Source organism: Polychytrium aggregatum (genome assembly GCF_025602895.1).
Source record: "Polychytrium aggregatum strain JEL109 chromosome Unknown BJ171scaffold_10, whole genome shotgun sequence".
Lineage (NCBI taxonomy): Eukaryota > Fungi > Chytridiomycota > Chytridiomycetes > Polychytriales > Polychytrium > Polychytrium aggregatum.
The window spans coordinates 529,913-554,241 of NW_026516212.1; the positions used below are offsets into that span (position 1 = coordinate 529,913).

Consider the following 24,329-nt stretch of genomic DNA (forward strand, 5'->3'; position numbering starts at 1 on the left):
TCGCCGTCCGCGGCGCCCAAACCACTCCCGCCACCGATATCCATTCGCGTCGATTCACACGCCCTGTCTGCTCGCCCATGCGCCTCGTTGTTTAGCAACCACACGGCCATGCTGATGCGTTATGTCGTCCGCGGCAAAGGCAATGTGGCCGCCGCCTCCATGGCCAACAGGACAGGAGCTCGAGATGGCCCTTGCGCTCCGGCGCCATGTCGCCTTGTTGGCCCAGGCATCTTTCTTTGCCTCCTCGCCAACGCACGGATCGTGATCGTGTCCGTGTGCGCCGCTGACCTCTTGCTTGCCCTGCTCCTGTCGCCCCTGCCCGTCCCAGCCGAGGTCGTCGCTGGCCACGGCAAAAAAGCGCATATATCCGGCGGCCTGCAGTGCCGGCCCGTGCTCTTCGCCGTCTTATCGCATTCGCTTGTCTATCCGTCTGTCCGCCGTGTCTGCTCCACATTGCTCTGCGTTGCCAGCGCCCATAGCCCTCCCGTTCCCACCCGGCTCTGCACTTCCGTCTGCTTCCCCACGCAGCCAGATCGGCCCTGTTCTCTTGGCCATTCCCAGTTTCGAGCCCCATCCCATCGGTCTCATAGCCCACCTCACCCGCTGCCTGTCCCTTCTCGCTCGCCATCATGTTCAAGGCTCTCAAGTCCCTGGGCGGCAAGGCCCTGGCCGTCAAGTACTCCTTTGACCGCGCCAGCCCGACCGATGCCGACACCATCCTCCTCGACGAGCACGAGCACGAGCTCTGCGGCACCATCACCCTCAACAACGACTCCACAAAGCCCTCACATATCTCCAAGCTGGAAGTCATTCTCTCCGTGGGCTGCGACTACCAGCTCTTCAGCTCGCTCTACCCGACCATGGGCGAGTCTCTCACAAGCGACACCCGCAAGGTACAGTGCCCTATCCCCATGTCCATTGGTGACGATCGCCTGTACCCCTCTCCCGGCATCGCGCATGTCCGATATGCCCATGCCACCGATTCTGATCCTCATCCTGATCCTGATCCCGATCGTGCTCTCGTCACGCCACTCCCATGTCACTCTGATTCCTCGAATTCCACTCCCATCTCCTCTTCACACGCTCGTCGCATCCCTTGACCCTCGCCCAATCAACGACTGCAGCTGCCCGGCGGCTCGTTCCACTCCAACGTCATCTTCAAGGCAGAGCTCCCCCTGAGACTTGGGTTCGAAGCCGATCCCGGGCTCTCAAAAATACCCTTCCGTGTCAAGCTCCCCGACGACTTGCCACCCACCTACGCATCCAAGAATCCGCTCCATGACATTTCGTACATGTTTTTTGTCTGCCTCTACAAGGGTGGCTCCGAACCCGCCATCACCAAAGAGTCCAAGCTGACGGTTCGCCGGACCGTCTGCTTTGATGCCGTCGCCCAAAAGACGGTTGAGAATCCCTCGCGGAATGGTGAGCATTTACGTCGGGGTCATTCAGAACAGCCGCTCGCTCTGGTTTCCGGGATCGCAAGCAGCCAAAGGTCGCTTTGCATGGTGCTGGCGATCGGTGGTTCTTCATGAATGGCAATTCCCGCGCCGTAAGGCATTTCAATACGCCGCAGCACTGCTACTATAAGCCCGATGCATCCTTCCAACAAGCTAATCCCAATCCATGCGCGATCGATGCTTACAGAGGCGGGAGGTATCTGCTACCAAGTCACTCTTCCCTCTGTCGTCTCCACCGCCGTCGACTTTTTCACCGTCAATGTCGACTTTCGAGGTACCCAGGGCATGATTATCGATTCCCGAGCGGCCAAGGCCCAGCTGGTAGAGTGCTTCGACAGCGGGTATGTTGTGTCATTTCTCCATCAGACAGTCTGTGAGACGCCGAGCGAGAGCCGCAGAGTGGAGCCGAAAGGCTGGCAGCGTGCGTATCCTCTGCAGCCCCCTTGGATGCAATCTCTGGGCTTTCGCTCACAATCAACGCACGTTACATCATGGCCGGATCGCGGTCCTCATCTACCACTTTTACGATGCAGAACCAAAGTAGTCGAGAAGGAAATCTCTCCCTGGATCCGTGCGTTCGAGTCAGACTCGCGCTCCATCAACTCGGGCGACTCCTTCTCTACCTCGGGCGTTATCTACCTGTCACCAGTGTACTTCAACATCCCGATCTCTGGCGCCCAAGCCAGCTTCCAATCCAAGAGACGAAGTCTCAACCACAAGATCAAGCTCTCGATCGAGAAGAAGCTCGATCTCGAGATCCCAGTGGTGCTCGGCCACCCTGGGGCGGGCAAGAAGCCCGAGCCCGAGCGCCAAATCCCCGATAGCGCGAGCGCACGAATCCAGCAGCGTCGCCAGGCGCCGGAAACAACATGGGAAATCACCGGTCCCTACTATCCAGTCTTGGACGATGAGCTCGCAGTGATGCCGGGAGACCGTGTCCTTGTCGAGTAAGTGACATGCTGCAATCCCGGACCATCTCTTGTGCGGACATGCGCGCGTGTGGCAAACCAGTCTGATTTCGAGCTGCACTGGGCCCACCACGAACCTTTGACTCATGTAAACCCCTCGAAACCGCTGCATCTCGTTACCCCGCCATCTCCTGTCCTGCCCACGATTTCCAACCGTCTGCTCGATCCCAGGCAAACCTTCCCCGATGGCTGGGCGATGGCCAAACATTGCTTGTTGAACCGGCGTGGCATCATCCCCATGTCCGTCATCGGGCAGTCCAACACCATCGGCGTTGCCTTGAACCCCATTCCAACCGGCCCTCGGTCTGTATCCCTGGCAGTATCCCTGGCAGATCGCTCAGACACGGGCTCAAACTATCCCGCTAGCGTCTACTCAGACGGATCAAACAGCAACAGTGCCCGTCGCATGGATCAGCGCAGCATCCGCTCCGCTGTTGATATGGCGCCACCGCAGGCGCCTACCCAAGCCTCGCACCGCAGTGGGTATGAGGACCGCTCGCTCTACTCTCCCGTTCACGACGAGAGGAGCCAGGCGGATGATCCGCCTTTGTATGAGCCACCGCGCTTGAACTCGGTCGACAGCACTGGCGATCAGAGCTCGCTCAAGTACAGGTGCGTGGCAAACTATGCTCGACGAATGGAGGACGAGATCAACATCAATGCCGGTGACATTATTACCGTCATGTAAGTTTCGTATTCGTGCGAGCTGGAGTGAAAGTAGAGCTGAACAAGGCGACGGGGTGCTGGAGCTTGCTGGGTCCAAAGCGCAAGCGATACGCCCCGATTACTCGCACGACTCACAAGTGCTCCAATCTCATATCCTCCAGTTCTCAGCTGGGTGATGGCTGGGCCAATGGCTTCAACCACAACTCTCGGCTTTCGGGTGTATTTCCGTAAGTACCGACACAGAGGCGGCGTCTCCAGACACTCTCGAGCTGGCCATTGACATTGATTATCTCGGTCATCTCAGGATCCAGAACTGCGTCGTTCTCGAGTCTGTGCCTCCTGTCTTCCCCGCCTCAGCTATCCAGGGCTTTGTGCAAGGCTACGGCAACTCTCAGATGCGAGCCATGACACCCGTGCGTGGCGACCAGCGAGACATGCAGTATGCTACGAACGAAATGCCCGAGGCCGCCTTTGGTCACAACGACCCTCGCTATGTCGCCACCGATCTGAGGCATCATCAGCCACAGGATCTGCGATATGTGCAGAGCGACCCGCGCCAGACCAACGGAGTGCACGGATACAACATCAGCGACTATCGCGCGGGAATGCCCGACATCAAGCCGGTGCCCAATGAGCTCCGATCCATGGCCTCCTACACTTATATGAATAACGCCGTGCGCGGCGTGCCGCCAGCCATGCATCCCCAAGATGTCAAGGTTCCGCTTTCAAGACCCTCGATGGACCAACCTCCGCCCAGGATGAGATCGATGGGCACCCCGACAGGAGCGACGTTCCCTGCGCCGTATCCCAACGGATTCCAGACCCAGCCCGACGACGGCGCGCACTATCGAGCCAATCCCATCACTCCGCCTCGCATGAATATGCCCCAGCCGTTCGACCGCCGCGTGACTGGATCCTCGACCTATAGTGCCAACTCGGACATGTCCTCTCCCCAGACTCTGGTTCCCACACCGATTCATGGCGCCTTCTCACAGCGGGACAGCGTGCAAAGCGACGGCACAACTCGCGTGGACTCGCTCGATGGCAGCTATGGAAAGCCGTCGCCCGTGCTTGGCCAGATGCCTAGGCAGCTCTCGAATCAGGGCCGGTCCGTCATGGCCACCAACAATTCGACGACGCCCAACCGCGCTCCGCCTGTTGCCAAGACTGTCTCGACCAATAGTTCCAAGGCTGCGATGAACGAGATCGTCGACGAGCTGGATGAAATGGTTGCTCAAATGAGACTCAAGAATACCTCGCGCACGGTTGCCCGCGAGGCCGATGAAACAAGCGTCAAGTCAAGCGATCCCGCCATTCCAAGGCACCTGGTGGCCATGCCCCTGCCACCCCTGCCCCCTCCTGATGCAATGAGCCCGAAGATGGAAACAGGCTCCGACCAAGCCGCTGAAGCTGCAGAGGCCCCGAATGCTGCTGCGAGCGAAAATTCGACTTTGATCGAGCTGGATGAGATGCTGCTCACCGGAAAGATCAATGCCGCAGAGTACCTGCAGCGTCGCAAGTGCCTGGAGGTACCCGCCAACTAGGACGATCTGCAACTGTGGGCTCGGCCAAAGGCAGCGGACACAGTGAGCCTGAACAAGAACCGGAACCAGAACCAGAACCGGAGCCGGAACCAGAGCCAGAATCACCCCTGTCTATCAAAAACAATTCTCTTCCTCTTCCTCTCCAGAAAGTGCTTCATCAATGTTACTGAGTCGAATCTCTTACCTCGTTTGTGTCTCTCTATCCAACTATACGCTCTATGTCGCTCCTTCACCGCCGCCAGACCGGCTTGTGGCGCTCCTGTGCCGGTGTCGTTTGACACAGCTTTTACCTCCACATTCCTTTTGCTATTGTCTGAGTTCTATCGATATCGCTGTTTGTTGGCATGTGCATGGCCACTGGTGATTGTGGAGCGTCGAGATTTGCTGTTCCTGGGTCGGCAATCGGGCCAGTCGCAGCAACGACATCCACCAAAGTTTGAATAGCAGTCTCGTGTTCCATATCGATCGGACATCATGTGGGGGCAGTGGTCTCTGGGAACCACTGTCACGGCGTCGTGGAAGGCAGAACGCGGCAACAGGAGTTCGGTATATCAATGAGGATGATGCGGCCAGTTGCTGTGGTCATATATTGACTCTTTAGTTTCCTCACCATCGCATGGTTGGTCCAGTGGTAGAATTGCCGCCTGCCACGCGGCAGACCCGGGTTCGATTCCCGGACCATGCACTTTTGTTTTCCTCCAACCCAGATCCACAGTGCTGCGCATTTTTTCTTGCTTTCCCAATCAACCGTTCCGACTCGATCTTCGAACTCATCTCTTGTCTCTCGGGCCCGAGCTTCTGAGTTTCTGCTTGTCAAGTTCCATCTGTCGTCGTGCTCATACACCTCGAAGGCTCGGCTGATCAGCATCGTCGGATATCGTCAAGCTTTCCCTCCAATCCAATCCAACCCAATCCAATCCGATTCGCTCAGCAACCATGGGAGTCGTCGGTCTATCGTCGCTTGTCAACAACACAGTCACAGGCACACCCGTCATCTGGGACAAGTCCGCTCGAGGGCAAAGCCCTGCTCTTACAACCAAAGCCGCCGAGAGTGACTGTGCTCAGCCTGCTGGAAGAGCAAGCCGTCAAGGCGCCGATGCTCGTGCTTCAGCCAAGAGCTGCAGTGAGCGCCTCGATCCCATGCTCTCGCACTGGATCGTCGATGGCAACTCGTTTCTGCATTACATCTGCGCCAGCCTCAACTGGATTCAAGGAGGTACGTACTGGGCCCAACCTGCTACGGTTCCCTGTGCCCGGCTGTCGCCGGGAGCAAGAAAGTGGCTGTTTCTTGATCTCATTTCTTCACAAATTCGCCTCGTTCCGGACCCAGCAAACTACCATGGGCTCGAGGAGCAGATCCAAGTGTTCGCGGCCACTATCCAAGAGTTTGGAATCCTCCCACTCTTTGTCTTTGACGGTCCGCTGCCGGCCTGGAAGGCCCTCGAGAGAGACAGCCGCGACGGCCAGAAGCTCCAGCGCATCCTGGCGGCCTTGAACACACTCTCGGGTGTCGGTCGCATCGACTATACCAAGCTCGTCACAGCAGCATCAAACCACATCGCCAACGTCCTGCCGCCGATGGCACTGCAGTGCTGCGTCTGCGCACTCAAGTCTGCAAACATCGATGTGTTCTTTGCCGAGGGCGAAGCCGATCCTGCCATCGCGGCGCTGGCAAGACAGCGGAATGCAGTCGTGGTCAGTCGGGATTCTGGTAACGTTCGTTCTGCTGATCTGCTCGGCTCTTGCTTTAGCCCGGCCATGTGCGTTCGCATTTGCATTTGCGGCGAGTATGTGGAGGTGATATTGTCGGCCTGCTCGATGATCTGCCATTTCTCTGCAAGGGGCTGCTGCTACTGCTGTTGCTGCTCTTGCACAAGAGCCGGGCGTACTAATGCTGCGTATCCGTCCTTGCCAGACTATTACATTTACGAAGGCTTGAAGGCATACATCCCGTTGTCGACTTTGCAGATGCCTCCTCCGACCCAGGGTGCCGATCGGTCCATCCGAGCCACCTACTTCCAGACCACTCAGGTCGCAGCAGCCCTGGCCATTCCAACACCACTTCTGCCGCTCTTTGCAGCCCTGGTGGGTTGCGACTACATCGATGCCGAGGAATACGAGCTTGTGGGTAAAATCACCGCCCAGCTTGGCTCCAAGTCGCCTGCGGTTCGCATCAAAATCGCCCAAAAGCTTCTCGGGGCATATGGACCAGGACAGGAAGTCAACGACGCCATCGATCAACTCGTTGCGTCGTCTGACTCGCTGAGTGACTCTGAAAAGTCGCAGCTCCGGGACATTTTGTTGTTTGCCGTTAATACGTACCGAGGCATCGATGGCGCTTCTCCGGATGTGTCCGGGGTCGGTGCTCAAGCATCTGCCAGCAAGGTCACCACCGGCTTGCCGTCGTGGGAGATAGCCAGTGCTCGAATGAAATCTGGAGACTTTAGCCACAAACTCTTCGAAGTTGTGATGCAGCGGGCCTTTTGGTGCACCCCTGTGCTCGAGGATCTCAACCGCGGTGAGTCTTTATCGGTCGTTCGAGCAGCTTTGTCGGCCACGTCCTCGCTTCACACGCCCCTCTGACAGTGTCGATCACTTTGCTGCGGTTTGCCTTGGCGCACTGTCGGGCTTTGTTCGTAGCGTCTGTCTGGGAGCTTGGGCGGCCAATCCGCCAAGCGATCTATTCACTGCTGGCACTGACAGCAGCCAAGGTCCGTGCGGATGAACAGTGTGCCCTCGATTCGCAATCGCCGCCGTGTGCCGATCTGTGTCTTTCCGAGTACATCGGACGCAAGATCGTTGTGGCCGAGAAGATTCGACGAAATCGTCAGATCGTCACCGAGAACGTGCCCCCGCTTCAAGTCGACGAACTCACCACGATGCTAGAGGATGTCCGCATTTCTCTACCGACACTCAACCCCGGGGCCGGGGCCGTCCCACCAGCCATTCGGACAGGGCAGTGGATCATGGACCAGAGCCGTCCCAAGCGCCGGGCCCTCTACGAACAGATCGTGGGCAACAGTCGCCGGGCGCTTCTGAACAGCAGTCTCGCGGCCAAATTCGTTCCTGCCGTCTGCGCCATCAGGCTCCTGATCGTCGAAAACCATGCCCGCGGGCAGCCGCTGCTCAACACCGAGGTTGTCAGCTTGGCTGTCTCGGCGCTGATCGCAGCCAGCGGCGTTGGCATTGCTCCCTTGCAGCAGCCCAACGAATCGACCATCTCGCGGGGATCTATCCACCTTGGCGCCCAGCTCGAAATCGCCCTCTTCAACGCCATGCTGCTGGCCCAAGCCCTGTTCCTGGATGACGATTCGTTCCTGTCGAGCCACTGGAGGTCGTTGAACGGACCACTGCTGTTTGCCTGTCTGCAGTCTGCGCGACGGGGCTGCGATCTGAGCAAGCTGCTCTGCCAACACACGACTCTACAGCCCGCCGGCGCAGAGCTCGAAGGCCTCATGAAGCAGCTGCGGCAGCTCTACCTGCTCGTGCGGTCGGGAATCGAGGAGCGCATCGATGTTGTCATCGAGTTTGATGGTCTCGATGCTGATCCGACTCCGAGCAAGTCGCCTCGAAGCAGCCGGCCCCAGAGCTCGGCGACCAGCAAGTCCAAGCGAGCCAAGACCTCCGCAAGCCGGGCACAGAGGCCGCAAGCTGCCGAGCAACAGCAACAGCAACAACAGCAACAGCAATCGCAGCAAGCGGCCGACAGCAATATATTTTCGCTGCTGTCGTCCGGATGCTCATTCTAAGGGCTGCTCCCACGAGCAAGGCTCGCCAGCAGAGGCAGAGGCAGGATGCTCAAGACAGAAACGACCGGCACCGTCACCCGGCGCAAAAGTGTGCAAGCAAAGCACTGCAATACACTGACTTCTTGGATTATCGCCTTGGATGCTCTGCCGTTCGCCCCACGATACTGGTGCTCTCGGCTGTGGTGACCGCGACATCAACGATCGCTGCTTCACCATCAAGATGCAATCACGCATGGTCTCGAAACTGCCCCCCCCCCAAACTGGCAGAGGGCGGGAATGCGGGATGCGGACAGTTCAAATCGCAAGCCCATCCGCGTCCGGCGCGACCAAACCCCCAGCTTAACAGGAGCCAAAAGGCGGCAGAGTTCGTCTTAATCTGAACTAGCTGTATTGCAAAAGTACCCAGCGACGGGGTGAAAACATACGCGTCCTGTACGCTGACAGGGAGGGGGCGCGGGCAGAAAAGGGATCGGAGAAAAGGAAAAGGGCGAGTAAATTAGGGGAGGGAGGACTTAGCACTCAACGAGCAAGAGTGTCTCGGTCAGTTGGCGAGCGACGGCCTCGCTGTCGGTGCAGCCGCTCAAAACAACATCCTCGAGTTCCTGGGAGTAGTACGAGATCGACGCCATGCATCCCAAGTTGGCCTCTTGTTGCCAGTGGCAGTGACCGAAAACTGGGGGCCAAAGGGCAGCAGCATCAGGGGAGGGAGCCAGCGGCTGCTTGGCCTTGCGCTCGATAATGATCGACAGGGCCTTGGGTGCCGAGACGGCAGCAGTCTTGACGGACTGGGTCGCCGCGGGCTCGATGATCTCGATGATCTCCTGAATGACCTCGATCACTTCAATCACCTCGACCACGGTCGGCGCTTGGAGTGCGATGCTGAAGTCTTCAGAGGCCGCAATGTCGCGGGCTACCTCGTCGGCGTCTTGGACTGACGCGGCGACATCAGTCTCGATTGCCCGGGCAACAGTCACGGTCTCCTCGACAGTCTCGACGACAGGAACCCCCAGCTTGGGATTGCGGCGCTTGGCCTCCGCGACCTCGTATTCCACGACGTTCTGCGGGACAGTCCACGAAAAGTCAAAGTAGGGCGCCGACGCCACAGTCACGGACTGATCGGCAACGTGGGTGGCGACGGACTGCTCCGTGGAGCTCGAGGTTGTCACGACCGACTGGCCGCCTGTGGTGGTGGTCGTGGTGGTGGTGCGAGTCGTGGTCACATGGACCGAGGAGAAGGTGGTTTTGGTGGTCGAAACCGACTTGGACACGGCGACCGACTGGACGGACGTGCCCGAGGTGTGGGTCGACGTAGCTGATGTTTCAGACACGGACGAGGTCTCAGAGACGACGACAGACTTGGCAGTCGAGGTGCTGGTCGAGGTGCTTGTCGAGGTGGAGGCGGCAGAGGCCAGCTCGCGGGTCTGGACGGCTGTGCGGGCTAGTTCGGAGAGACGAATGTCCTCGATCGCCTCGGCATCGCGTGTCCAGGTGACCTGGAGACCCCATTCGGCCTCGCTAGCAGCCAGAGGCGAGGGAGATACATCGGTGGGCTTCGCGTCGCTGGCTGCGGTAGCGGCGACGGTGGACGAAGAGCTGGCGCCGATTCGGTTCTCGGAGGCCGTCGAGTTGGTCCAGTGGAAGCACGAGTGCTCACTGGACGATTGGACAACTGGAGGCGGCACAGGTCGGACGGCGTCTGGGCCAAAGATACGGACAACCGATTCCTTGGACGGCTGAGGATGCGAGTTCAGGGCGAGCTCGCTTGGCTGGGCAGAGGCAACCCCCTCGGAGATGATCTCGCGGGACGACAGCTCGACAACAACCTCCTCGGCAGGTGCGGCAGCAACCTCCTCGGCGTCATTGGCAGCCGCCTCGATAGCCTCGGCATTGTCCGCGACGTACTCTTGGGTGAGAGGGTGGATCCACAGGAAGCCCTTACAGACGGGGCCATAGTAGACACGCTCTTGGATGGTGACAAACTCAAGGGGCGAGACGTGGAAGGGGTGGAACACAGGCTCCTCAGTCACTTCGGCACCTGCAATGACGCACCATCGATGGTCAAACGAATAGAAGACAGTCCGGCGTTAGTGTGATGGAGGCCGAGGCAGTGAGTAGTGGCCAGGCAGAGTCAGACACGATCGGATTAGGCATGGATCAGGCCGGCGCTACCTTCGAGTCCGCGAGCTGCATCCACTGTGATTGCTCGAGCAACAGTGGCTCCTTCGGAGGCCTGGGTATGTGCGATGGTGGTGGCCGAGACCTCGCGAGTAGCGTTGGCTTCAGCCTCGGCGATGGAGGTGGCAGTGGAGGTAGCAGTAGTGGTGGTGGTGGTAGTCGCGGTGGCGGCTTGGGAGCGGGAGGCCGTGACCCGGACCCGAGTGGTTTTAGTTGTGCTCACAGTCTCAATCTTGGCAGTAGCGGCCGCGGATCGGGATGCTTTCTCTTCAACGACCTCGATCGACTCGACCGAGTCAGTGCCAAAGGCAACGAGCGACTCTGAGGCAGCCGAAAGCGCGATTTCTTCCTCAGCAGCGCTGGCGATCTGGGGCTCGGCATCGACAAGATCTGGGTGCAAAAAAGCGGGCACAGCCGGATGAGTCAAAGAATGGCGCCACAGCCCAACACAGCACCGCATAGCACAGCACCGCATAGCAACGCACAACACAGCACAGCACAACACAGCACAGCGCTGCAGGTTGCGGCCACCATCGCCACCGAGCGGCAGTACACGTGTACTCGCCGGCATTCAACACGCTACTCACCGCGCGAGACGACCTCGACAACAGAGGCAGGTGCAATGCCTTCCTCGGCCGTCGGAGCTGCGGCCACGAGTGTGTCCTCGGTAACGGGGGCAACGTATTCAGGCAGAGCGCGGGTCTGTTGGCAGACGCACTTCTGGGCCTCGAGGAAAGCGATCGTGCTCTTGAGCTGGGTGACTTCGGCCTGGTGGCTCTGGGTCAGCGTCTGGGTGGTCTGGATGAGCTTCTGGCAGAGCGACTCGAGCTCGGCAATCTCCTTTTGATCTTGGGAGAGGAGAGCACGGACCTCATTCATTTCGGCATCGTGGTCTTGGCTGAGCTGCAGCAGCTTTTGCAACTGTGACTTTTGCTCGACGACGAGAATGTCCTTCTCGCGAATCAGGGTCTCGGAGGCCGCCAGACGGGTTCGCAGCTCGCTGACCGTGGTCTCGGACAGCAACAGGCTGGCTTCCAGGGACTTGACTTGCTGGAGCAGGGGCTCGATCTTGTCCTTTTGCCACTGCTGGAAGCGGGTCTCGCGATCGGTGCGCACTGCAAGCAGCTCGGCGCGGGAGGAGGAGAGTTGCACGTTCAAAACCTTGACCGAGCGCTCCAGCTCCTCGATCGTGGCCTCGGACTGCTTCTTCTGAGTATGGATCTCGGTCTTTTCTTCCTCGAGATCGACGTGCTTGCGCTCGAACGCAGCGAGCTTGGCGGCCAGGCGCTGCTTCTCAGCGACAGTCTCTTCGTAGACAGTGGCGAGGGCGCTCGAGTCTTCGAGAATCTGCTCGCGCTCGGCCTCAGACTTGCGCAGCTGGTCGGTCAGATCGGCAAGCTGGAGGGTGGCCTCGGCCCGGATAATGGCGACTTCTTCGGCGCGGCGCTTCTCCTCCGAGCTCTTGTAGCCTTCAAAGAGGACCCGGGCCTGCTCGAGCTCGACGTGGACCTTGGCAGGCTCCTTTTGGAGGCGATCGATCATGGCGGCGTCCTTGGTGGACTGGGCAAAGGCCTTGGCATTCTCTGCTCGGAGGGACTCGACGAGCTTGGAGAGCCGCACAATCTCGCCCTCGAGGCGAGTCTGCTCGGCGACGTCGACCTTTTCGACAAGGACGGTCTCAATCTTGGTTTCGACGACGGGATTGGCGAGGCTGTGGGCCAGCTGGGCCTCGAGCTCCTGGACGCGGGTCTGGGCTTCGGCCAGAGACTGCTTAACCGCCAGGGCATCTTGTTCGGAGGCCTGGCCGTTTACGGTGCGAGTCTGGAGACCGCTATTCTCGGTACGGAGGCTCTCGATGGTGGCGTTGAGGCGGGCGATCTCGGTCTCGAGCTCAGCATGCTGCTTCAGCAAGGTGGGATCGGGCTTGGCGGGACCAGCAGCGACAGCAGCGGCCTTTTCCTTCTGCGAGGCCGCCAGCTGGCGCTCAGCGTCGGAGAGCTTGCGCTGAAAGTCCATCAGGGACTGGGCCAGAACCCGGGCGGTTTCTTTGTGGACCTCGGCCTGCTCCTTGATGCCCTTGATGGACTCGCTCTCTTGAGCAATCAGCTTGCGCTCGGCAGAGAGGTTGAGCTGCTCCTGGGCGTTGGCGGCCTGGAGGTCGGCGATCTGGGACTCGAGGTGAGTGTTGTGCTTCAGGGCCGCCTCCAGCTTGGCGATAACTTGATCATAGCTGGACGACAGAGTTGATGACGATGACGACACGACGGTGGCAGAGTTGGTAGTGTATGAGAGAGTCGTTTGTTTTTGGTCGGCAGATTCGGAACTAACAGGGAGTGTTTCCGGGGAGGCGGCGGCAAGGTCAATGGAGCGTTCCTGGGCGACGACGACCTCGACGGAGCCAGCAGAGGCCTCGGCAGCATCTGCCTTGGCGGTGGTGGTCGTAGTCGTGGTAGTGGTGATGGTCTTGGTGGTAGTGGCGGATGAGACGGCGAGCTTGGAGGTCCTCACGGAGTGATGGTGCTGGGTGGCTTGGTGCGAGGCAGTGGCGACGGATTCCTTGACGGTCCTGTTCGAGAGGACGCTCAGACGCAGGAGATCCTCGTCGTTGCTCTCGACGCCACCGATCTCATCGTTCGACTCGTCGGCCTCGGTGCTGTCGACAGCCGAGCCGGAAAGCGAGCGGGTGGCTTGGACCAGCGCCTTGCGCTTCTTGTCGGTCTTCTTGAGGGACTGCATGAGAAGCCAAGCCAAGCCACGGCGGAATTGCACGGCCATGTTAGCGAATAGCACGCCACGGAGGGTCGTTATCTGCAATCGCAGTCTAGCGGAATGTGCCAAAGGGCGATCAGCGTGGCGGATCCCGCAGGAGCACCACCAAGCGAAGCGCAGTGAAACGAGGTTGGGCATTTCCAAGCCAGCCGGTCCATGCCAGCCAGCTCAGGCCAGCCAGCTCAGGCCAGCCAGCTCAGGCCAAGCGAGAAAAGGCAACGGCTGGAGCACAGCTAGCGCAGAAGAGCAATGCCGCAGCTGAAACGCGGAATGTGGCAGCAGGTAGAGGAGAGATAAAACCACACAGGATCGAGGGGTGCTCAAGACAGCAGTACCTTCTTGGCAGACCGTTCCTCCGAAGAGAGGAGCTCCTGGATGACCAGCTCGCGCTGGGCGTCCGTGGTGCTGGAGGTGACCGAGTGGGCCGATCGGGCTACTCCGGACTTTTTCTTGGTGGAGAGCAAGTGCAGGAGGAAGATGACCAGCACGGCGATGATGGGCACAGCCAGCACCGAGCTGTCGAAGGAGAGGAAGACAGACTTGGCCATGGAGGGAGAGGAAGGCCGTGGCGGAGCCGGCGATGGAGGGGAAAGGGTGGCTGGAGAAGGAGGTGAGAGAGAGCCGGAGACGACGACGACGAGTCCTGCAAGGAGGACGGCGAACGGGGCGGAAGTCGGAGCAAAGGCGAGACAACGAGAGGTCAGGCCGGTGGCTGGTGGGAGAGAGCAGGGGACAGATCGGGCGAGAGGAGGCGAAGGACAGGCCGGGGGAAGCGCAGAGAAGGAGAGGACCGAATGGAGACTGGCCGACGCCGATTGGCTGCGCGTGGCAGCCACGCCGCGGCCGGCCACAGCTGCTCTCGCCCGGCGAGGGCATGGCGAGAGCAAGGAGAGAACACAACGAGGGCGTGGTAGGCGCGGGATGAAGGAATGTGCCAGCGCCCGAAAAAGCACAAGCGCGGATCCTTCGGCATTGGTTCCGCGTGGCGGTCCCTGGCGCGTTGCCCAAGGGAGTCGCCCAAGGAGTCGCCCAAGGGAGCCACCGCCCGATCTGACCCGCCCTGTCTCAAGACCAAGCGCACAATCCAGCGCACAATCCAGCGCACAATCCAGCAAACTCACTGCACGGCTGCAGCCGACATTCTTGTTATTATAGGTCAAGGGCCCCTCAACCAGACAGGCGCATTCATCACGCGCAGTCGCAGGGGGGGATGGATCTCGGTCTGCACTCGCAACACATAACGACGCTGCCACAATCAAGCGCAACGGACCGGGCGAGTTTACTCGTCGTCCTCGTCATCGTCCTCGTCGTCGTCGTCCTCCTCGGCCTCCTTGAGCCACTGGATGAAGGGCTCGGCCTTCTCGCGGACGGCCTTGGCGACCTTCTTGTCCACATACTTCTTGCTGAGCTTCTCGCTCCAGGCGACGATGACGTCCTCCTCAAGCAGATCGCTGTCGTAGAAAGCGTGGAGAATCTTGGGAGTCAGCGGGAGCAGCTCGGGGTGCACGACGCCAACCAGGCGCTCGATGCCGCCCAGCAGTCCCTTCTGGCACTTTTCGTTCTTCATGAACTTGTTGAACAGTGGCGCGCGGGTCTTGATCTGGGTCATGATGGCCTTGTCGAACAGAACCTGCGGGAGGACGCTGCAGACCTTGTCATCGCGCAGCTCCAGCTCGGCGGCCTTTGCAATAATGTCCTGGTCCGAGACGCCAGCATCGGAAGAGATGAAATCGGCAAAGGTCTCGAGGGGGTCTTCGCCACTGTCCTCGTCATCGTCGCCAAAGGCCTTCTGGACGGCGCCGCCGACCTGGAGCTCCTTCATGCGGCGCGAGATGGCCTCGGTCGAGGTATCGAGGTTCCACTGAATGTTGTCTTCGTCGTCGTCGGCGACGGGAAGGGCTTCGGCCTCGTCCATCATCTCCTTCATCATGGCCTCTGCGGCGTTGCCGCTTTCCTCCTCCTCGGCGGACTCGCCCTCGGGAGGAGTAGGCAGGGCCTCGGCACTCTCGTGTGCAGCGCCCTTGGGGTCACGGCCCTTCTTGCTGTGGTCGGAGAATCAAGCCCGAGGGCAGAGGGTGAGTCGGGCTGGTTCGCACCGGATGATTCGGATATCATCCAACAACGATCTCTCCCCGCCCCTGACCGGATGCACAACTAACGCGCAGTAAAAAATCACATACCCGACGGCTTGGGCGTTCTTCTTGGGAGGAGGGTTCTTGACAATGAAAGTGGCCAGCTTGTGACGAGTGTCCGCAGAGAGCTGGGCACCGCAAGCCTTGCAGTCCAAGATAATGTCCTCGTTTCGCTTCGAGTTCTTGATGATCTGCAGCATGCGTAGACACGGATGGTATGAGAACATACTGGCGACTTTCCTGCCATCGCACCACGTCCCATCCCATCACTGCGCACACAGATTACATGCAGAGGGATCTGGAAGCAAGGGCTGGAGCGCTACGCACCATATCCGTCTCGGGATTCTTGCAGTTGGGGCACAGCACAAACTTGGAAATGAATCCGCTGAGGAGCTCTTGCAGGCGAGCGGCATCGTGGGCACCGTTGACGATGTAGCGGTCGTTGGTTTCGTCGCACTTGACCTGGGCACCGAGCTCACAGCCAAAGTCTGACGGATCAAGAGACCAAAGCCGCCGGTCAGTGAGAAGCAAAGCGGTGTGTGTAGATTGGCCAAAAAAAATAAAATAATCTAAAGCGCTCCGTGATTGGCAAAAGTGGTGCTGTGATTGGCGACGGCAGGATACACGCACGTCCAGCGCTTAGAAATGCAGCCAACTGACACTCACATTTGGTGGGATATGTGGGAGGGCGGCTGAGAGCGCGGGCAATGTCAGACATGTTTGGAATCACAGTCTTGATACCGTTGCCCTTTCCCTCGATCTTGGAGATGAGCTAAGGGCGGCGAGAGCAAACAGAGGTGTCAGGGGACAAGCAAGCGCCAAATGCCCAGCGTGGTTGGCTTCCAGAATGAATGGATGGCCGAGCCACAGGTCCGCACGGCTGGCTGCGGGATGAGATGCGCAACGCCCAACGACCACCTTCCATCATGGGTGTTCGGTGGCAGGAAGGACGAGGAAATGTAACGAATAACCTCCAACCCCCCCCCAAAAAAAGAAAAGCCAGACAGACTCACCTTGGGCATTTTGTAACGGTAGAACTTATCTTCAACGTCGCTTCGGATATTGATCATCGACATGATTGCAGAGTTCAACAAGAGTCAAAGATTGGAGGGAGGATTCAAGAAAAGGGCGGTTTGGGACCACTAACGCAAGGTTTTTTTGGAAGCTGGGGACGGCCGGTGGAGAAAATGGCGGCGAAGATTATAGCGGGGCGATCCTTGGGGGAAAGGAGTAATCAGCGAGCCAGTGAAGAGAGCCAAGATCGTCAACCTCGAAGGGTGTTTCGGATAAAGCTCGTCAGTGGCGACGGAAGGAGATGGAGTTGGAGAATAGACGACGAGGAGACTACAACGAGCAACAAACGAAAATCAAGCAGGCCAAAAGGGCTGGAGGCGAGAGCACGATTTTCGGAATAGAGAACGCAGAGGAAGGTGCGGAGTACGTAAGACAGGAGGACGATTCACGTCAAAAGTTTGAGGCGAATGGTACGTATACTAAAGGGAATCAAGGTCGGCAGGAGCTTAAAATCGGAGGATTGGAAGGAATGCATAAACTAGAAAACCACCCTAGAGAACGAGAGGTGCTTGAGGTGTCTGGGGCTGGGCTTTGGGTTGTGTTGGGTTGGGTTGGGTTGGTGCTCGACAGAAAGCGGGGTGAGTTGTGTCGACGGGGCTGTTGGCTGTTGGTTCCGTTCGGTTTAGTCCCGGGGAGTGAGGGCAGAAGAAGAACCAAGAGCAGAGGGTGTCGAAGAAGCGGATAGACGCTGGACGAGGACCGGATTTGATGAACGCAGTAGGCCGAGTGATCTCTCGGGCAACAGAAGGAAGGGGGGGGGGCTCTTTTTTAAGACGAGGGGCGAGTGCAGGGCAACAGAAGGGGGGGGGCTGCGACGAGACTGCGTAAAAACGGCTGCGGGGCACAACGGCCCAAAAAAAAAATGTGGGGCACCGCAAAATGAAGCCTCGGCGAGAGCGTCTCGTGCGGCACCGAGAGGCCCTCGCTCGCTTCTCGCGGCGGGTTTGTCATTGGTGGCACGGCCACACACACACACACGGATCTGACTGTCCCGCGCTTGTTCCCTTGGCACATGGGTCGTGTGAACAAATGGCGAGCGAGCGAACGGCGTGGGAAGGGCCGGTTGGGCAGCATGTGGAGTGTGTGAATGCAGCGCTGGGTATGAATGCAGTGCTGGGTGTGAATGCAGCGCTGGGTGCGGGCGACTGGCCTGATACGGTCCGCTCGCCTCCGTCCCAGTCCGCCGAGGACCGTCCAGGGCCACTCGCGAGACTGAGTTGCAGAACTTCAGCAGCAGTGACAGCATCGGCAGTGGCAGCGTCGGCCAAACCGGAGCACTCAATCACTGGACAGAGGTCATGAGGGGCAACGCGGGATCATGGCTCTCCAGCATGTTCCAGCATGTTCCAGCCGTTTTCGCTCCGCCGCGTCAGCTGACACACACCCGCCGACTCCCTTCCCCAGAGAGGCATTGCATAATGAAAGAATGTATTCAAGATAAACTAAATATCAATATCAATATCAATATCAAAAATCCATAAGAGAAACGAGCAAGGGCTCGAGGCACCCCTCCTCTCGCATACAATGGCTGTGAACAGAAATGTAAAGGAGCTGGATAAGAGAGCAAAATATACACACGGAAAGGCACCCCCCAAGTCGCGGAACTCGCTTCACACAAAATTCCTAATAGACACACATGCAGGTTCTCTCTCTGTTTTTTTTTGGTTGGTTTCTTTTTCTTGTCGGCGTTGAAGAGCAGGTACGCATACACACACGGTCTCGGCCACTCCGCTCTGTCATAGAGGAAGTTGGCGGGAAAGACCGTCCCCACCCTTGCCTGGCTGGGTTGTTTCTCAAAATACAGGCTCAATAAATAGATGTTCAAACACTGTCTGACGGCGTTCACACAGGGTCGATGTCCCGCGCTCGAGGGGGGGGGAGTCGGCTACGGTGTTGCTGGCACAACATGCGCCAATACTTGACCTCCGTCGGCCACGAAGGATGCGACTGGTCGGAAGAGGGTGCGAGAGAGTGAGGCAAAACTGTAGAGGAAGAGGTCAATGGAGCCCTTCTCGCAGCAGATGGGTCTTAGGCGTGCTGCACGTGCTGTCCGAAGCGCTGCTCGAGCTCCTTCTTGGCCCAGGCTCGGAATTCGGGCTCGAGGTCGTGCGGGATGCCGTAGGTGTTGTACTGCATGCTGCCTGTGCTCGACCACAGGATGCACTCCGAAATCCGGTCGCGGCTCATCTTGGAGAGGAGAAAGTTCTTGACGGCACGCTTCATCTCGATCTTGTCCTCGTTGGTGGTGATGCTGGTGTAGTTGGGCATCACCTGCTTCAAGATGCTGTCGATATTGACGCTAGAGTGTCAGACACGGCCAACTCACTCACTTTCATCCCCAACTACACCTCACCACTCCATTGCATACCCCACCACTCCATTGCATACCCCACCACTCGATGCCACATTGTCCAAGCTTACATGTTGTAGCGAACGAGATTGGATCCCTTCTCGGGGCTGATCGCGGCCGGCCGATCCTCGACATCAGCAGCAGCCGGTACCGACGGGAGCGACTCGGAAGACTGGCGCAACTGGATTGCCGGGAGCGGCACCGCCATCATAACACCGTCTCTGCCATGCAGGTTGCCAACGAGCCGCTCGCCAGCTTCTTCCTTTAGCTTGCGGCGCTTGGCTGCGTTAGGATCCAGACTGGCATCATCGTGATCAGAGAATCCGTGTCCATAGTCGGGGGAGACGGCGCTCATCGACCTGGAGGTCGGGTGCCGAGCCGGATCGATCGAGGAGCCCAAGTTCCCCGTCTGGTTGATGATCGGGATCGGGTGAGAGGCGAGAATTTTGTCGCGCTCGAGGTCGGAGTAGTATCGCGAGGACGAGTAGATGGGCGGGTTGGCGCCTTCGGGGAAGCTCTTGAAGTGGGTCAGGACGTGATGGCCGAACCACTCGAGGAACTCTTCGTGAAGGACAGGCGGGACGCCGTAGGTCTTGCGTCCGCGGCCGTGTGTCGACGGAACGAGGCAGCCCTCGACGGTCAGGTGCAGGGGCCCCACGCGGTCATGTAGATAAGCGCGGATGCCGTTGCGGATGCGGGAGAGCAACAGGGTGTTGCGGGTGTTGTCGCTCAGATAGGACGTGAACTTGGGCCGGACAATCTCTGACCAGATGATGGGCTTGAAGGGATCAGTGTAATGGGTCGCGCCTTTGGGCTTGGCGGCGCTGGACGCATGGGCGGCGTGAGCATGAGCATGGGCAGCATGGGCATGGGCATGGGCATGGGCAGTGTGGGCATGGGCAGTGTGAGCATGAGCAGCATGAGCAGCGACTGGCAGCGCAGGCTGGCTGGCGGTCGAGATCGGAGAGGAGCTGCCGCTGGTATGGCTGGACTCGTCGCCGCTCTCGTAGCTGCGCTTGTGTGAACCCTTGGAGGGCGAGGACGGATCGCGCCAGGGCATGTTGCTGGTGGCCGACGAGCCCTTTCGTCGCTCGATCTCGCCGTCGGGGCCGACAAAGCGGTGCTCAAACAGGTCCAGGAACTCTTGGTGGAAGCGTCCAGGGATGCCGAGGGTGGGCCTTGCGGTTGAGTTGAAGTTGGAGGGCGTGACCCGCACCTCGGGGACCTTGCGCTCCTTCAGGAACGACTTGACTAGGTTGGACATGGCCGGAGTCGATCCCATAAAGTACGGGAATCGCGTGCGCACAACGTCCGTCCAGGCCATGTATTCATCCTTGGCGCCGGCCTTGGTGGCATGGTGGTGAGGCTTTGGAGGCTCTTTCTTGACGATGGGGCGAGCAAAGGCTTTGTCGGGGCCGCCGAGCAGGGCGCCGTTGGCGCTATCGACCTCTTCGTGTCGGGCAGGGACATTGGCGACGTCGCTGGCAGGGCCGTCGTGGAGGGTTTCGGCATGGCGCTTTCGCGGCTCGTCGTCGTGGCGCTTTAGCAGACCAGAGAAGCCCTGTTGGTCGGGCTCGACTGGGTATGCAAGACGCAGAGAGTCACTCTTGACAGATGCAGGGACATGGCGAATCGTAGCCATGAGCCGAGCCAGCTGGGCAAGATACTCCTGTTTGTACTTGATCGGAATGGCAGAGACTCTGCGCTGAACTTGGCGGTCATAGACCGTAAGGTCGAAGGTGGCAGCCGAGCTGCCGTGCTTGGAGATCAGGAAGCTCGCGGCATCCTCCTCGATGCGCGCGCGATCCAGCTCGGACAGCTCTAAGAAGCGGGTCGAGTAGGCTTCTTCGAAAAGCTTGATGAAGGACGGGGTAGCCGCTATATTGTGCATTGGGGTATCGCTATCGGTGCTGTCGCCGTCGCTTTGTGTACCATCGTGGTGGTGTACAAGAGGGCCTATGTGGAGAGAAGGCGGGAGCGGGAGATTAGAAGCAGACCAGATGGCAGCGGGCCAGGCAAGGAACCATGGCGACATGGCGACATGGCAGGGCAATCAAAGTGCGCAAGACGCGCCTGAAAAAACGCCATCCGCCCGGATACCATAATCCAGTGCAGCCACCCAGCCCAGGTTGGCAAGCCAAAGGACAAGAGGGCAAGAACGGGGCAGAGTCGGGCGGAGCATCACGGTGATGGATCAGCTGTGGGAGCGGGAAAAGGGAGGCGAGGAATGCAGAGGCCCAGAGGACAATCGCCGACATGGAAAGCGGATGGCAGAAACAGCCGGCCGCCGCATCGCCGATGCATGTATGGCAGGGCCGGACATGGGCAGGGGCGTGTGTCGCCAGGTCCAGCCGCCAGGTCCAGCCGCCAGGGCGAGACCCAGGACCAGAGTCTGCCTCCGCCTCCGCGGGCCAAGTGCGCATAGCAGCAAAGACCAGGGCATGCCAGCACCATGCAACCAACGAAACGCAAGGTGATCAAAACAGACCGCTCCCCGCCCCCTCGATTTCAAATCGACAGCAAACAATGAGCGGCCAAATGTAAACGAAACGAGGGCGAATGGAGCCAAGCTTGGCCCGGAAGCTGCTGGAAGAAGCAGCGGGGAAAAACAAAGCCCTCCCCTCGATCCGAATCAGCCAGCCGGATCAGCCCTCCATGCTACCAGCCAAGAATGGCGGAAATGCACACGAAAAGATGCGTTTGGTAGAGAGGGGAGGAGGAGGAGGAGGAGGAGGAGGAGGAGGAGGAGGAGGAACTAGCAACCCAGCACAGCAAGAAGAACAATAAAGAGTCGCAATGCACGGCCAGGACAAGATACGCAAAGCAGCAGGCAGGCTAGACCACAGAGTAAGAGACGAAATTGCTTGACATGAGCTGATCCGTGGTCCGGAAGAGCCATACAGATATACGTACGATCAGTGCGCTTGGTGGCTCCCAGGCGCTTGTCATGGGCGGCCAGGAGGGCCTCGTAGCTGATTTGCAGATGGTCGCGATCCTGCTTGCATAGAAAGTACTCGTGCTGGACGCAGCTTAGTGTGTCGGCGAGGGACTTGTTTTCGCTCTGGAGGTTGTTCAGCCGGAGCAGCAGGTCGCGGTTCTCTTCGAGGACATAGAGATACCTGTCCTTGAGGGACTCTGGCGAGGTCCAGGATGGCAGCGCCGGGCGGAACTCGGGCGACTCGACGGCAGCAGCGGCAGCATGCACGTCCGGCTTGATGACGGGCAGGGTCAGGGCGGCTTGGGACTTTGGCGAGGAGGACTCGTCGGAATGGTCGGGCAGAGCAGGCCGTTCCTGAGCGGCGAGCGGCAACGAGGTCGGTGCCAAAGAATCGTTGGCAGCGACAACGTCTGTGGTCATGGTGATGGCGGCTCGATCAAGAGAAGGGAGACTGGGGCTGGGCAGAGCCGCGGCAGAAAGAAGCTGGGAAGACAGAGAGGCAAGAGGCGGACACGCCGTGGTCATGTAGCGGGCAGCAAGCGGCGGTTGCACGCAGCAACGGACTGAGGCGGGGACGTGCGAGATCGGCGGTGGTGGTGTACAGAGCCAAGGATGGAGAGGCCGTTGAAGGCAGGGCACTGGGGCCAAGGCAGAACGAGATAGAGGCGAAGAGCAGAGTGAGGGGGAGCTGGTGCGAGGCAGTGAGCACGAGCGAAGGAATGCGCGAGTAGATAGGTGGGGAGAGGAGCACCAAGTGCAGATGGGAGGGGATGAGGAACAATGTACGAAGCGCCAGCGGGCGACGGAGGGAAAAGAGCTGGGCTCGGCTCAGGCCCGGTGGGCCAGGGTCATACCAGCTCGAGGCAGCGGACGGCCGGCAAGTGACCACCGGCGGGGCGACTGGCGGGCCGGCGATTGGCCTGGGCGGTTGGCCTGGGCGATATCAGCGCTGGGCTGGGTCATGTTGCCGGACGGCGACCTCGGCGAGGACGACGGCCGGGGAGAGGCCGGCATGAAGCGGACATGGACGGGCAAGCGATACTTGCTGCCGAATGCAGTTGCCGACCCAGTTGCCGACCCAGTTGCCGACCCAGTTGGCGATGTCGCTCGGCAGTGCAGTCCGGAGAGTTACTTGGCAGTACCGCCAGCAGTGCTGCCAGCAGTATCATCAGCAGCGCTCGGCGCCGATGCCGAGACCATCGGGGCATGGCCGAGGACCAAAAGCCCGCGTGATTTTGTTTGGAGGGTTGGATTGGGCGAGGGCCACTGGTCCCCGCCGTCGTCTGGCGGGGTCCTGCAAGAACAGGGTCAGGCCGTATGCTGGGCGGAGGAGGAGGAAGAGGGCGAGGATGTCGGGAAGGAGGGAAGGGATGGGAGTGCGAACCCGTCGAGGACAGCGACATCGACATCGACATCGACATTGACATCGATCGCAGCCTTGGAGAGGAATTCATGGCCAGCCCGCACGGCGCTCTCTGCCAAGTGCATGGCAAGTGCATGGCAAGTCGGACGACGGTCTGCCAGGTCTGCATTGCTCCATACGGCGATCTGCGCTATCGACACCGAATCCGCACCGGTGCTCGCAGCCAGGCCCATGTCGCAGCCAGGCCCATGTCGCAGCCACGGGCACATTCAGCCAGCGGTGATATCCGACCTGCAGGCACAGGCATGGCGACACAGGCTCGCTCGCAGGGGCTGGTCCGCGAACATGTCCGAAGGCAGGGACAAGCAGCCGCCGCAACGACGGTCGGCGCACATACACCAAGGACAGGTGGATCACAGACAGGCTGATGAGCAGCAAGGCGGCGAGCAGGTGAGAAGGTGAGGCGACGAGCAGGTGAGAAGGTGAGACGATAGATCAATGACACCCCACTTGAATATCACAGCTCCCGCCTTGCAAACCATATCACCCTGCTTGTGGACATGTGCCATCCCGAGTGCTCTGTGCTCGGCAGCGTCCCTGTTGCCATTCAAGACCTGTCGGTCAGCAATATGGAGGGGACTCGGCGGAACGGCGGAAGCACGGCCATGCCGCCGGTGGCTGATCAGCAGCAGGGCCGCTCAACAAGCTGATCCCAGGGACGCTGGAGCACCAACCAGGCCGTCGCTCCGTCTCAGCCCGGGCGGAGGGGTCGTTCGCTGTGGTTGTGTGCCGATCGCTTTCTTGTCGTTCGTCTGACTCCAGCTCCTCCACACCACGGCCATGCTGGCGATGCGGTGGAGGCGAGATCTGTGTCAGCGATCCAGAGGGACGCTCGCATGCGCTCGAGAGATGCTCGCATGGGCCAGACAGAGGTTTGCATCGGTGCCCAACCCGCCGGGTCAAGGGAGGAGATCATGTCGGCAGGGCCACTCGCTCCGTGAAGGAGCCCTTGCGAACGAACCCCTTGCAGATTGGTTCGCGACTGCAATGCCGCTGCTGTCGCTGATCACAATACCAAGGTCGGCACGATCGTCGGGATGAACGACATATGAGTCCATGGGAACATAGCGCTTAGCCACCACAC

At 59.5% G+C, this 24,329-nt stretch overlaps 6 protein-coding genes and 1 non-coding gene across 7 annotated transcripts; 4 read left to right on the forward strand and 3 right to left on the reverse strand.

Annotated features, from left to right (window-relative positions):
* Positions 1-282: 282 nt before the first annotated feature.
* Positions 283-5,094, forward strand: BJ171DRAFT_597316 (uncharacterized protein). Its single transcript, XM_053114739.1, has 7 exons — positions 283-893; positions 1,125-1,422; positions 1,645-1,798; positions 1,991-2,404; positions 2,597-3,109; positions 3,253-3,318; positions 3,396-5,094. The coding sequence occupies exons 1-7, from the start codon at positions 630-632 to the stop codon at positions 4,633-4,635; spliced, it is 2,949 nt and encodes a 982-aa protein (XP_052968733.1). The 5' UTR covers positions 283-629; the 3' UTR covers positions 4,636-5,094.
* Positions 5,095-5,249: 155 nt separating this feature from the next.
* Positions 5,250-5,320, forward strand: BJ171DRAFT_t86. The gene has a single exon. It is a non-coding gene; the product is annotated as a tRNA-Gly (tRNA).
* A 94-nt stretch (positions 5,321-5,414) lies between these two features.
* BJ171DRAFT_496529 (uncharacterized protein) lies at positions 5,415-8,763 on the forward strand. Its single transcript, XM_053110204.1, has 4 exons — positions 5,415-5,851; positions 5,966-6,346; positions 6,551-7,153; positions 7,276-8,763. Exons 1-4 carry the CDS (start codon positions 5,572-5,574, stop codon positions 8,382-8,384), a joined length of 2,373 nt encoding a protein of 790 aa, XP_052968734.1. The 5' UTR covers positions 5,415-5,571; the 3' UTR covers positions 8,385-8,763.
* Positions 8,750-14,080, reverse strand: BJ171DRAFT_496530 (uncharacterized protein). The gene is made up of 4 exons (XM_053110205.1): positions 13,664-14,080; positions 11,147-13,289; positions 10,554-10,949; positions 8,750-10,419 (listed from the first exon to the last, which is right to left on the reverse strand). Exons 1-4 carry the CDS (start codon positions 13,874-13,876, stop codon positions 8,897-8,899), a joined length of 4,275 nt encoding a protein of 1,424 aa, XP_052968735.1. The 5' UTR covers positions 13,877-14,080; the 3' UTR covers positions 8,750-8,896.
* A 363-nt stretch (positions 14,081-14,443) lies between these two features.
* Positions 14,444-16,950, reverse strand: BJ171DRAFT_16146 (domain found in IF2B/IF5-domain-containing protein). Its single transcript, XM_053105874.1, has 5 exons — positions 16,474-16,950; positions 16,127-16,232; positions 15,788-15,948; positions 15,509-15,651; positions 14,444-15,370 (listed from the first exon to the last, which is right to left on the reverse strand). The coding sequence occupies exons 1-5, from the start codon at positions 16,534-16,536 to the stop codon at positions 14,608-14,610; spliced, it is 1,236 nt and encodes a 411-aa protein (XP_052968736.1). The 5' UTR covers positions 16,537-16,950; the 3' UTR covers positions 14,444-14,607.
* Positions 16,951-18,454: 1,504 nt separating this feature from the next.
* BJ171DRAFT_16167 (uncharacterized protein) lies at positions 18,455-22,464 on the reverse strand. The gene is made up of 3 exons (XM_053105875.1): positions 21,798-22,464; positions 18,956-20,840; positions 18,455-18,818 (listed from the first exon to the last, which is right to left on the reverse strand). Exons 1-3 carry the CDS (start codon positions 22,345-22,347, stop codon positions 18,563-18,565), a joined length of 2,691 nt encoding a protein of 896 aa, XP_052968737.1. The 5' UTR covers positions 22,348-22,464; the 3' UTR covers positions 18,455-18,562.
* Position 22,465: 1 nt separating this feature from the next.
* On the forward strand, positions 22,466-23,895 carry BJ171DRAFT_609763 (uncharacterized protein; the record flags this gene model as incomplete). Its single annotated transcript, XM_053115263.1, has 2 exons — positions 22,466-23,643; positions 23,709-23,895. Coding segments are annotated over 2 exons (1,365 nt in total), but the record flags the coding sequence as incomplete, so codon positions are not given.
* Positions 23,896-24,329: the final 434 nt, after the last annotated feature.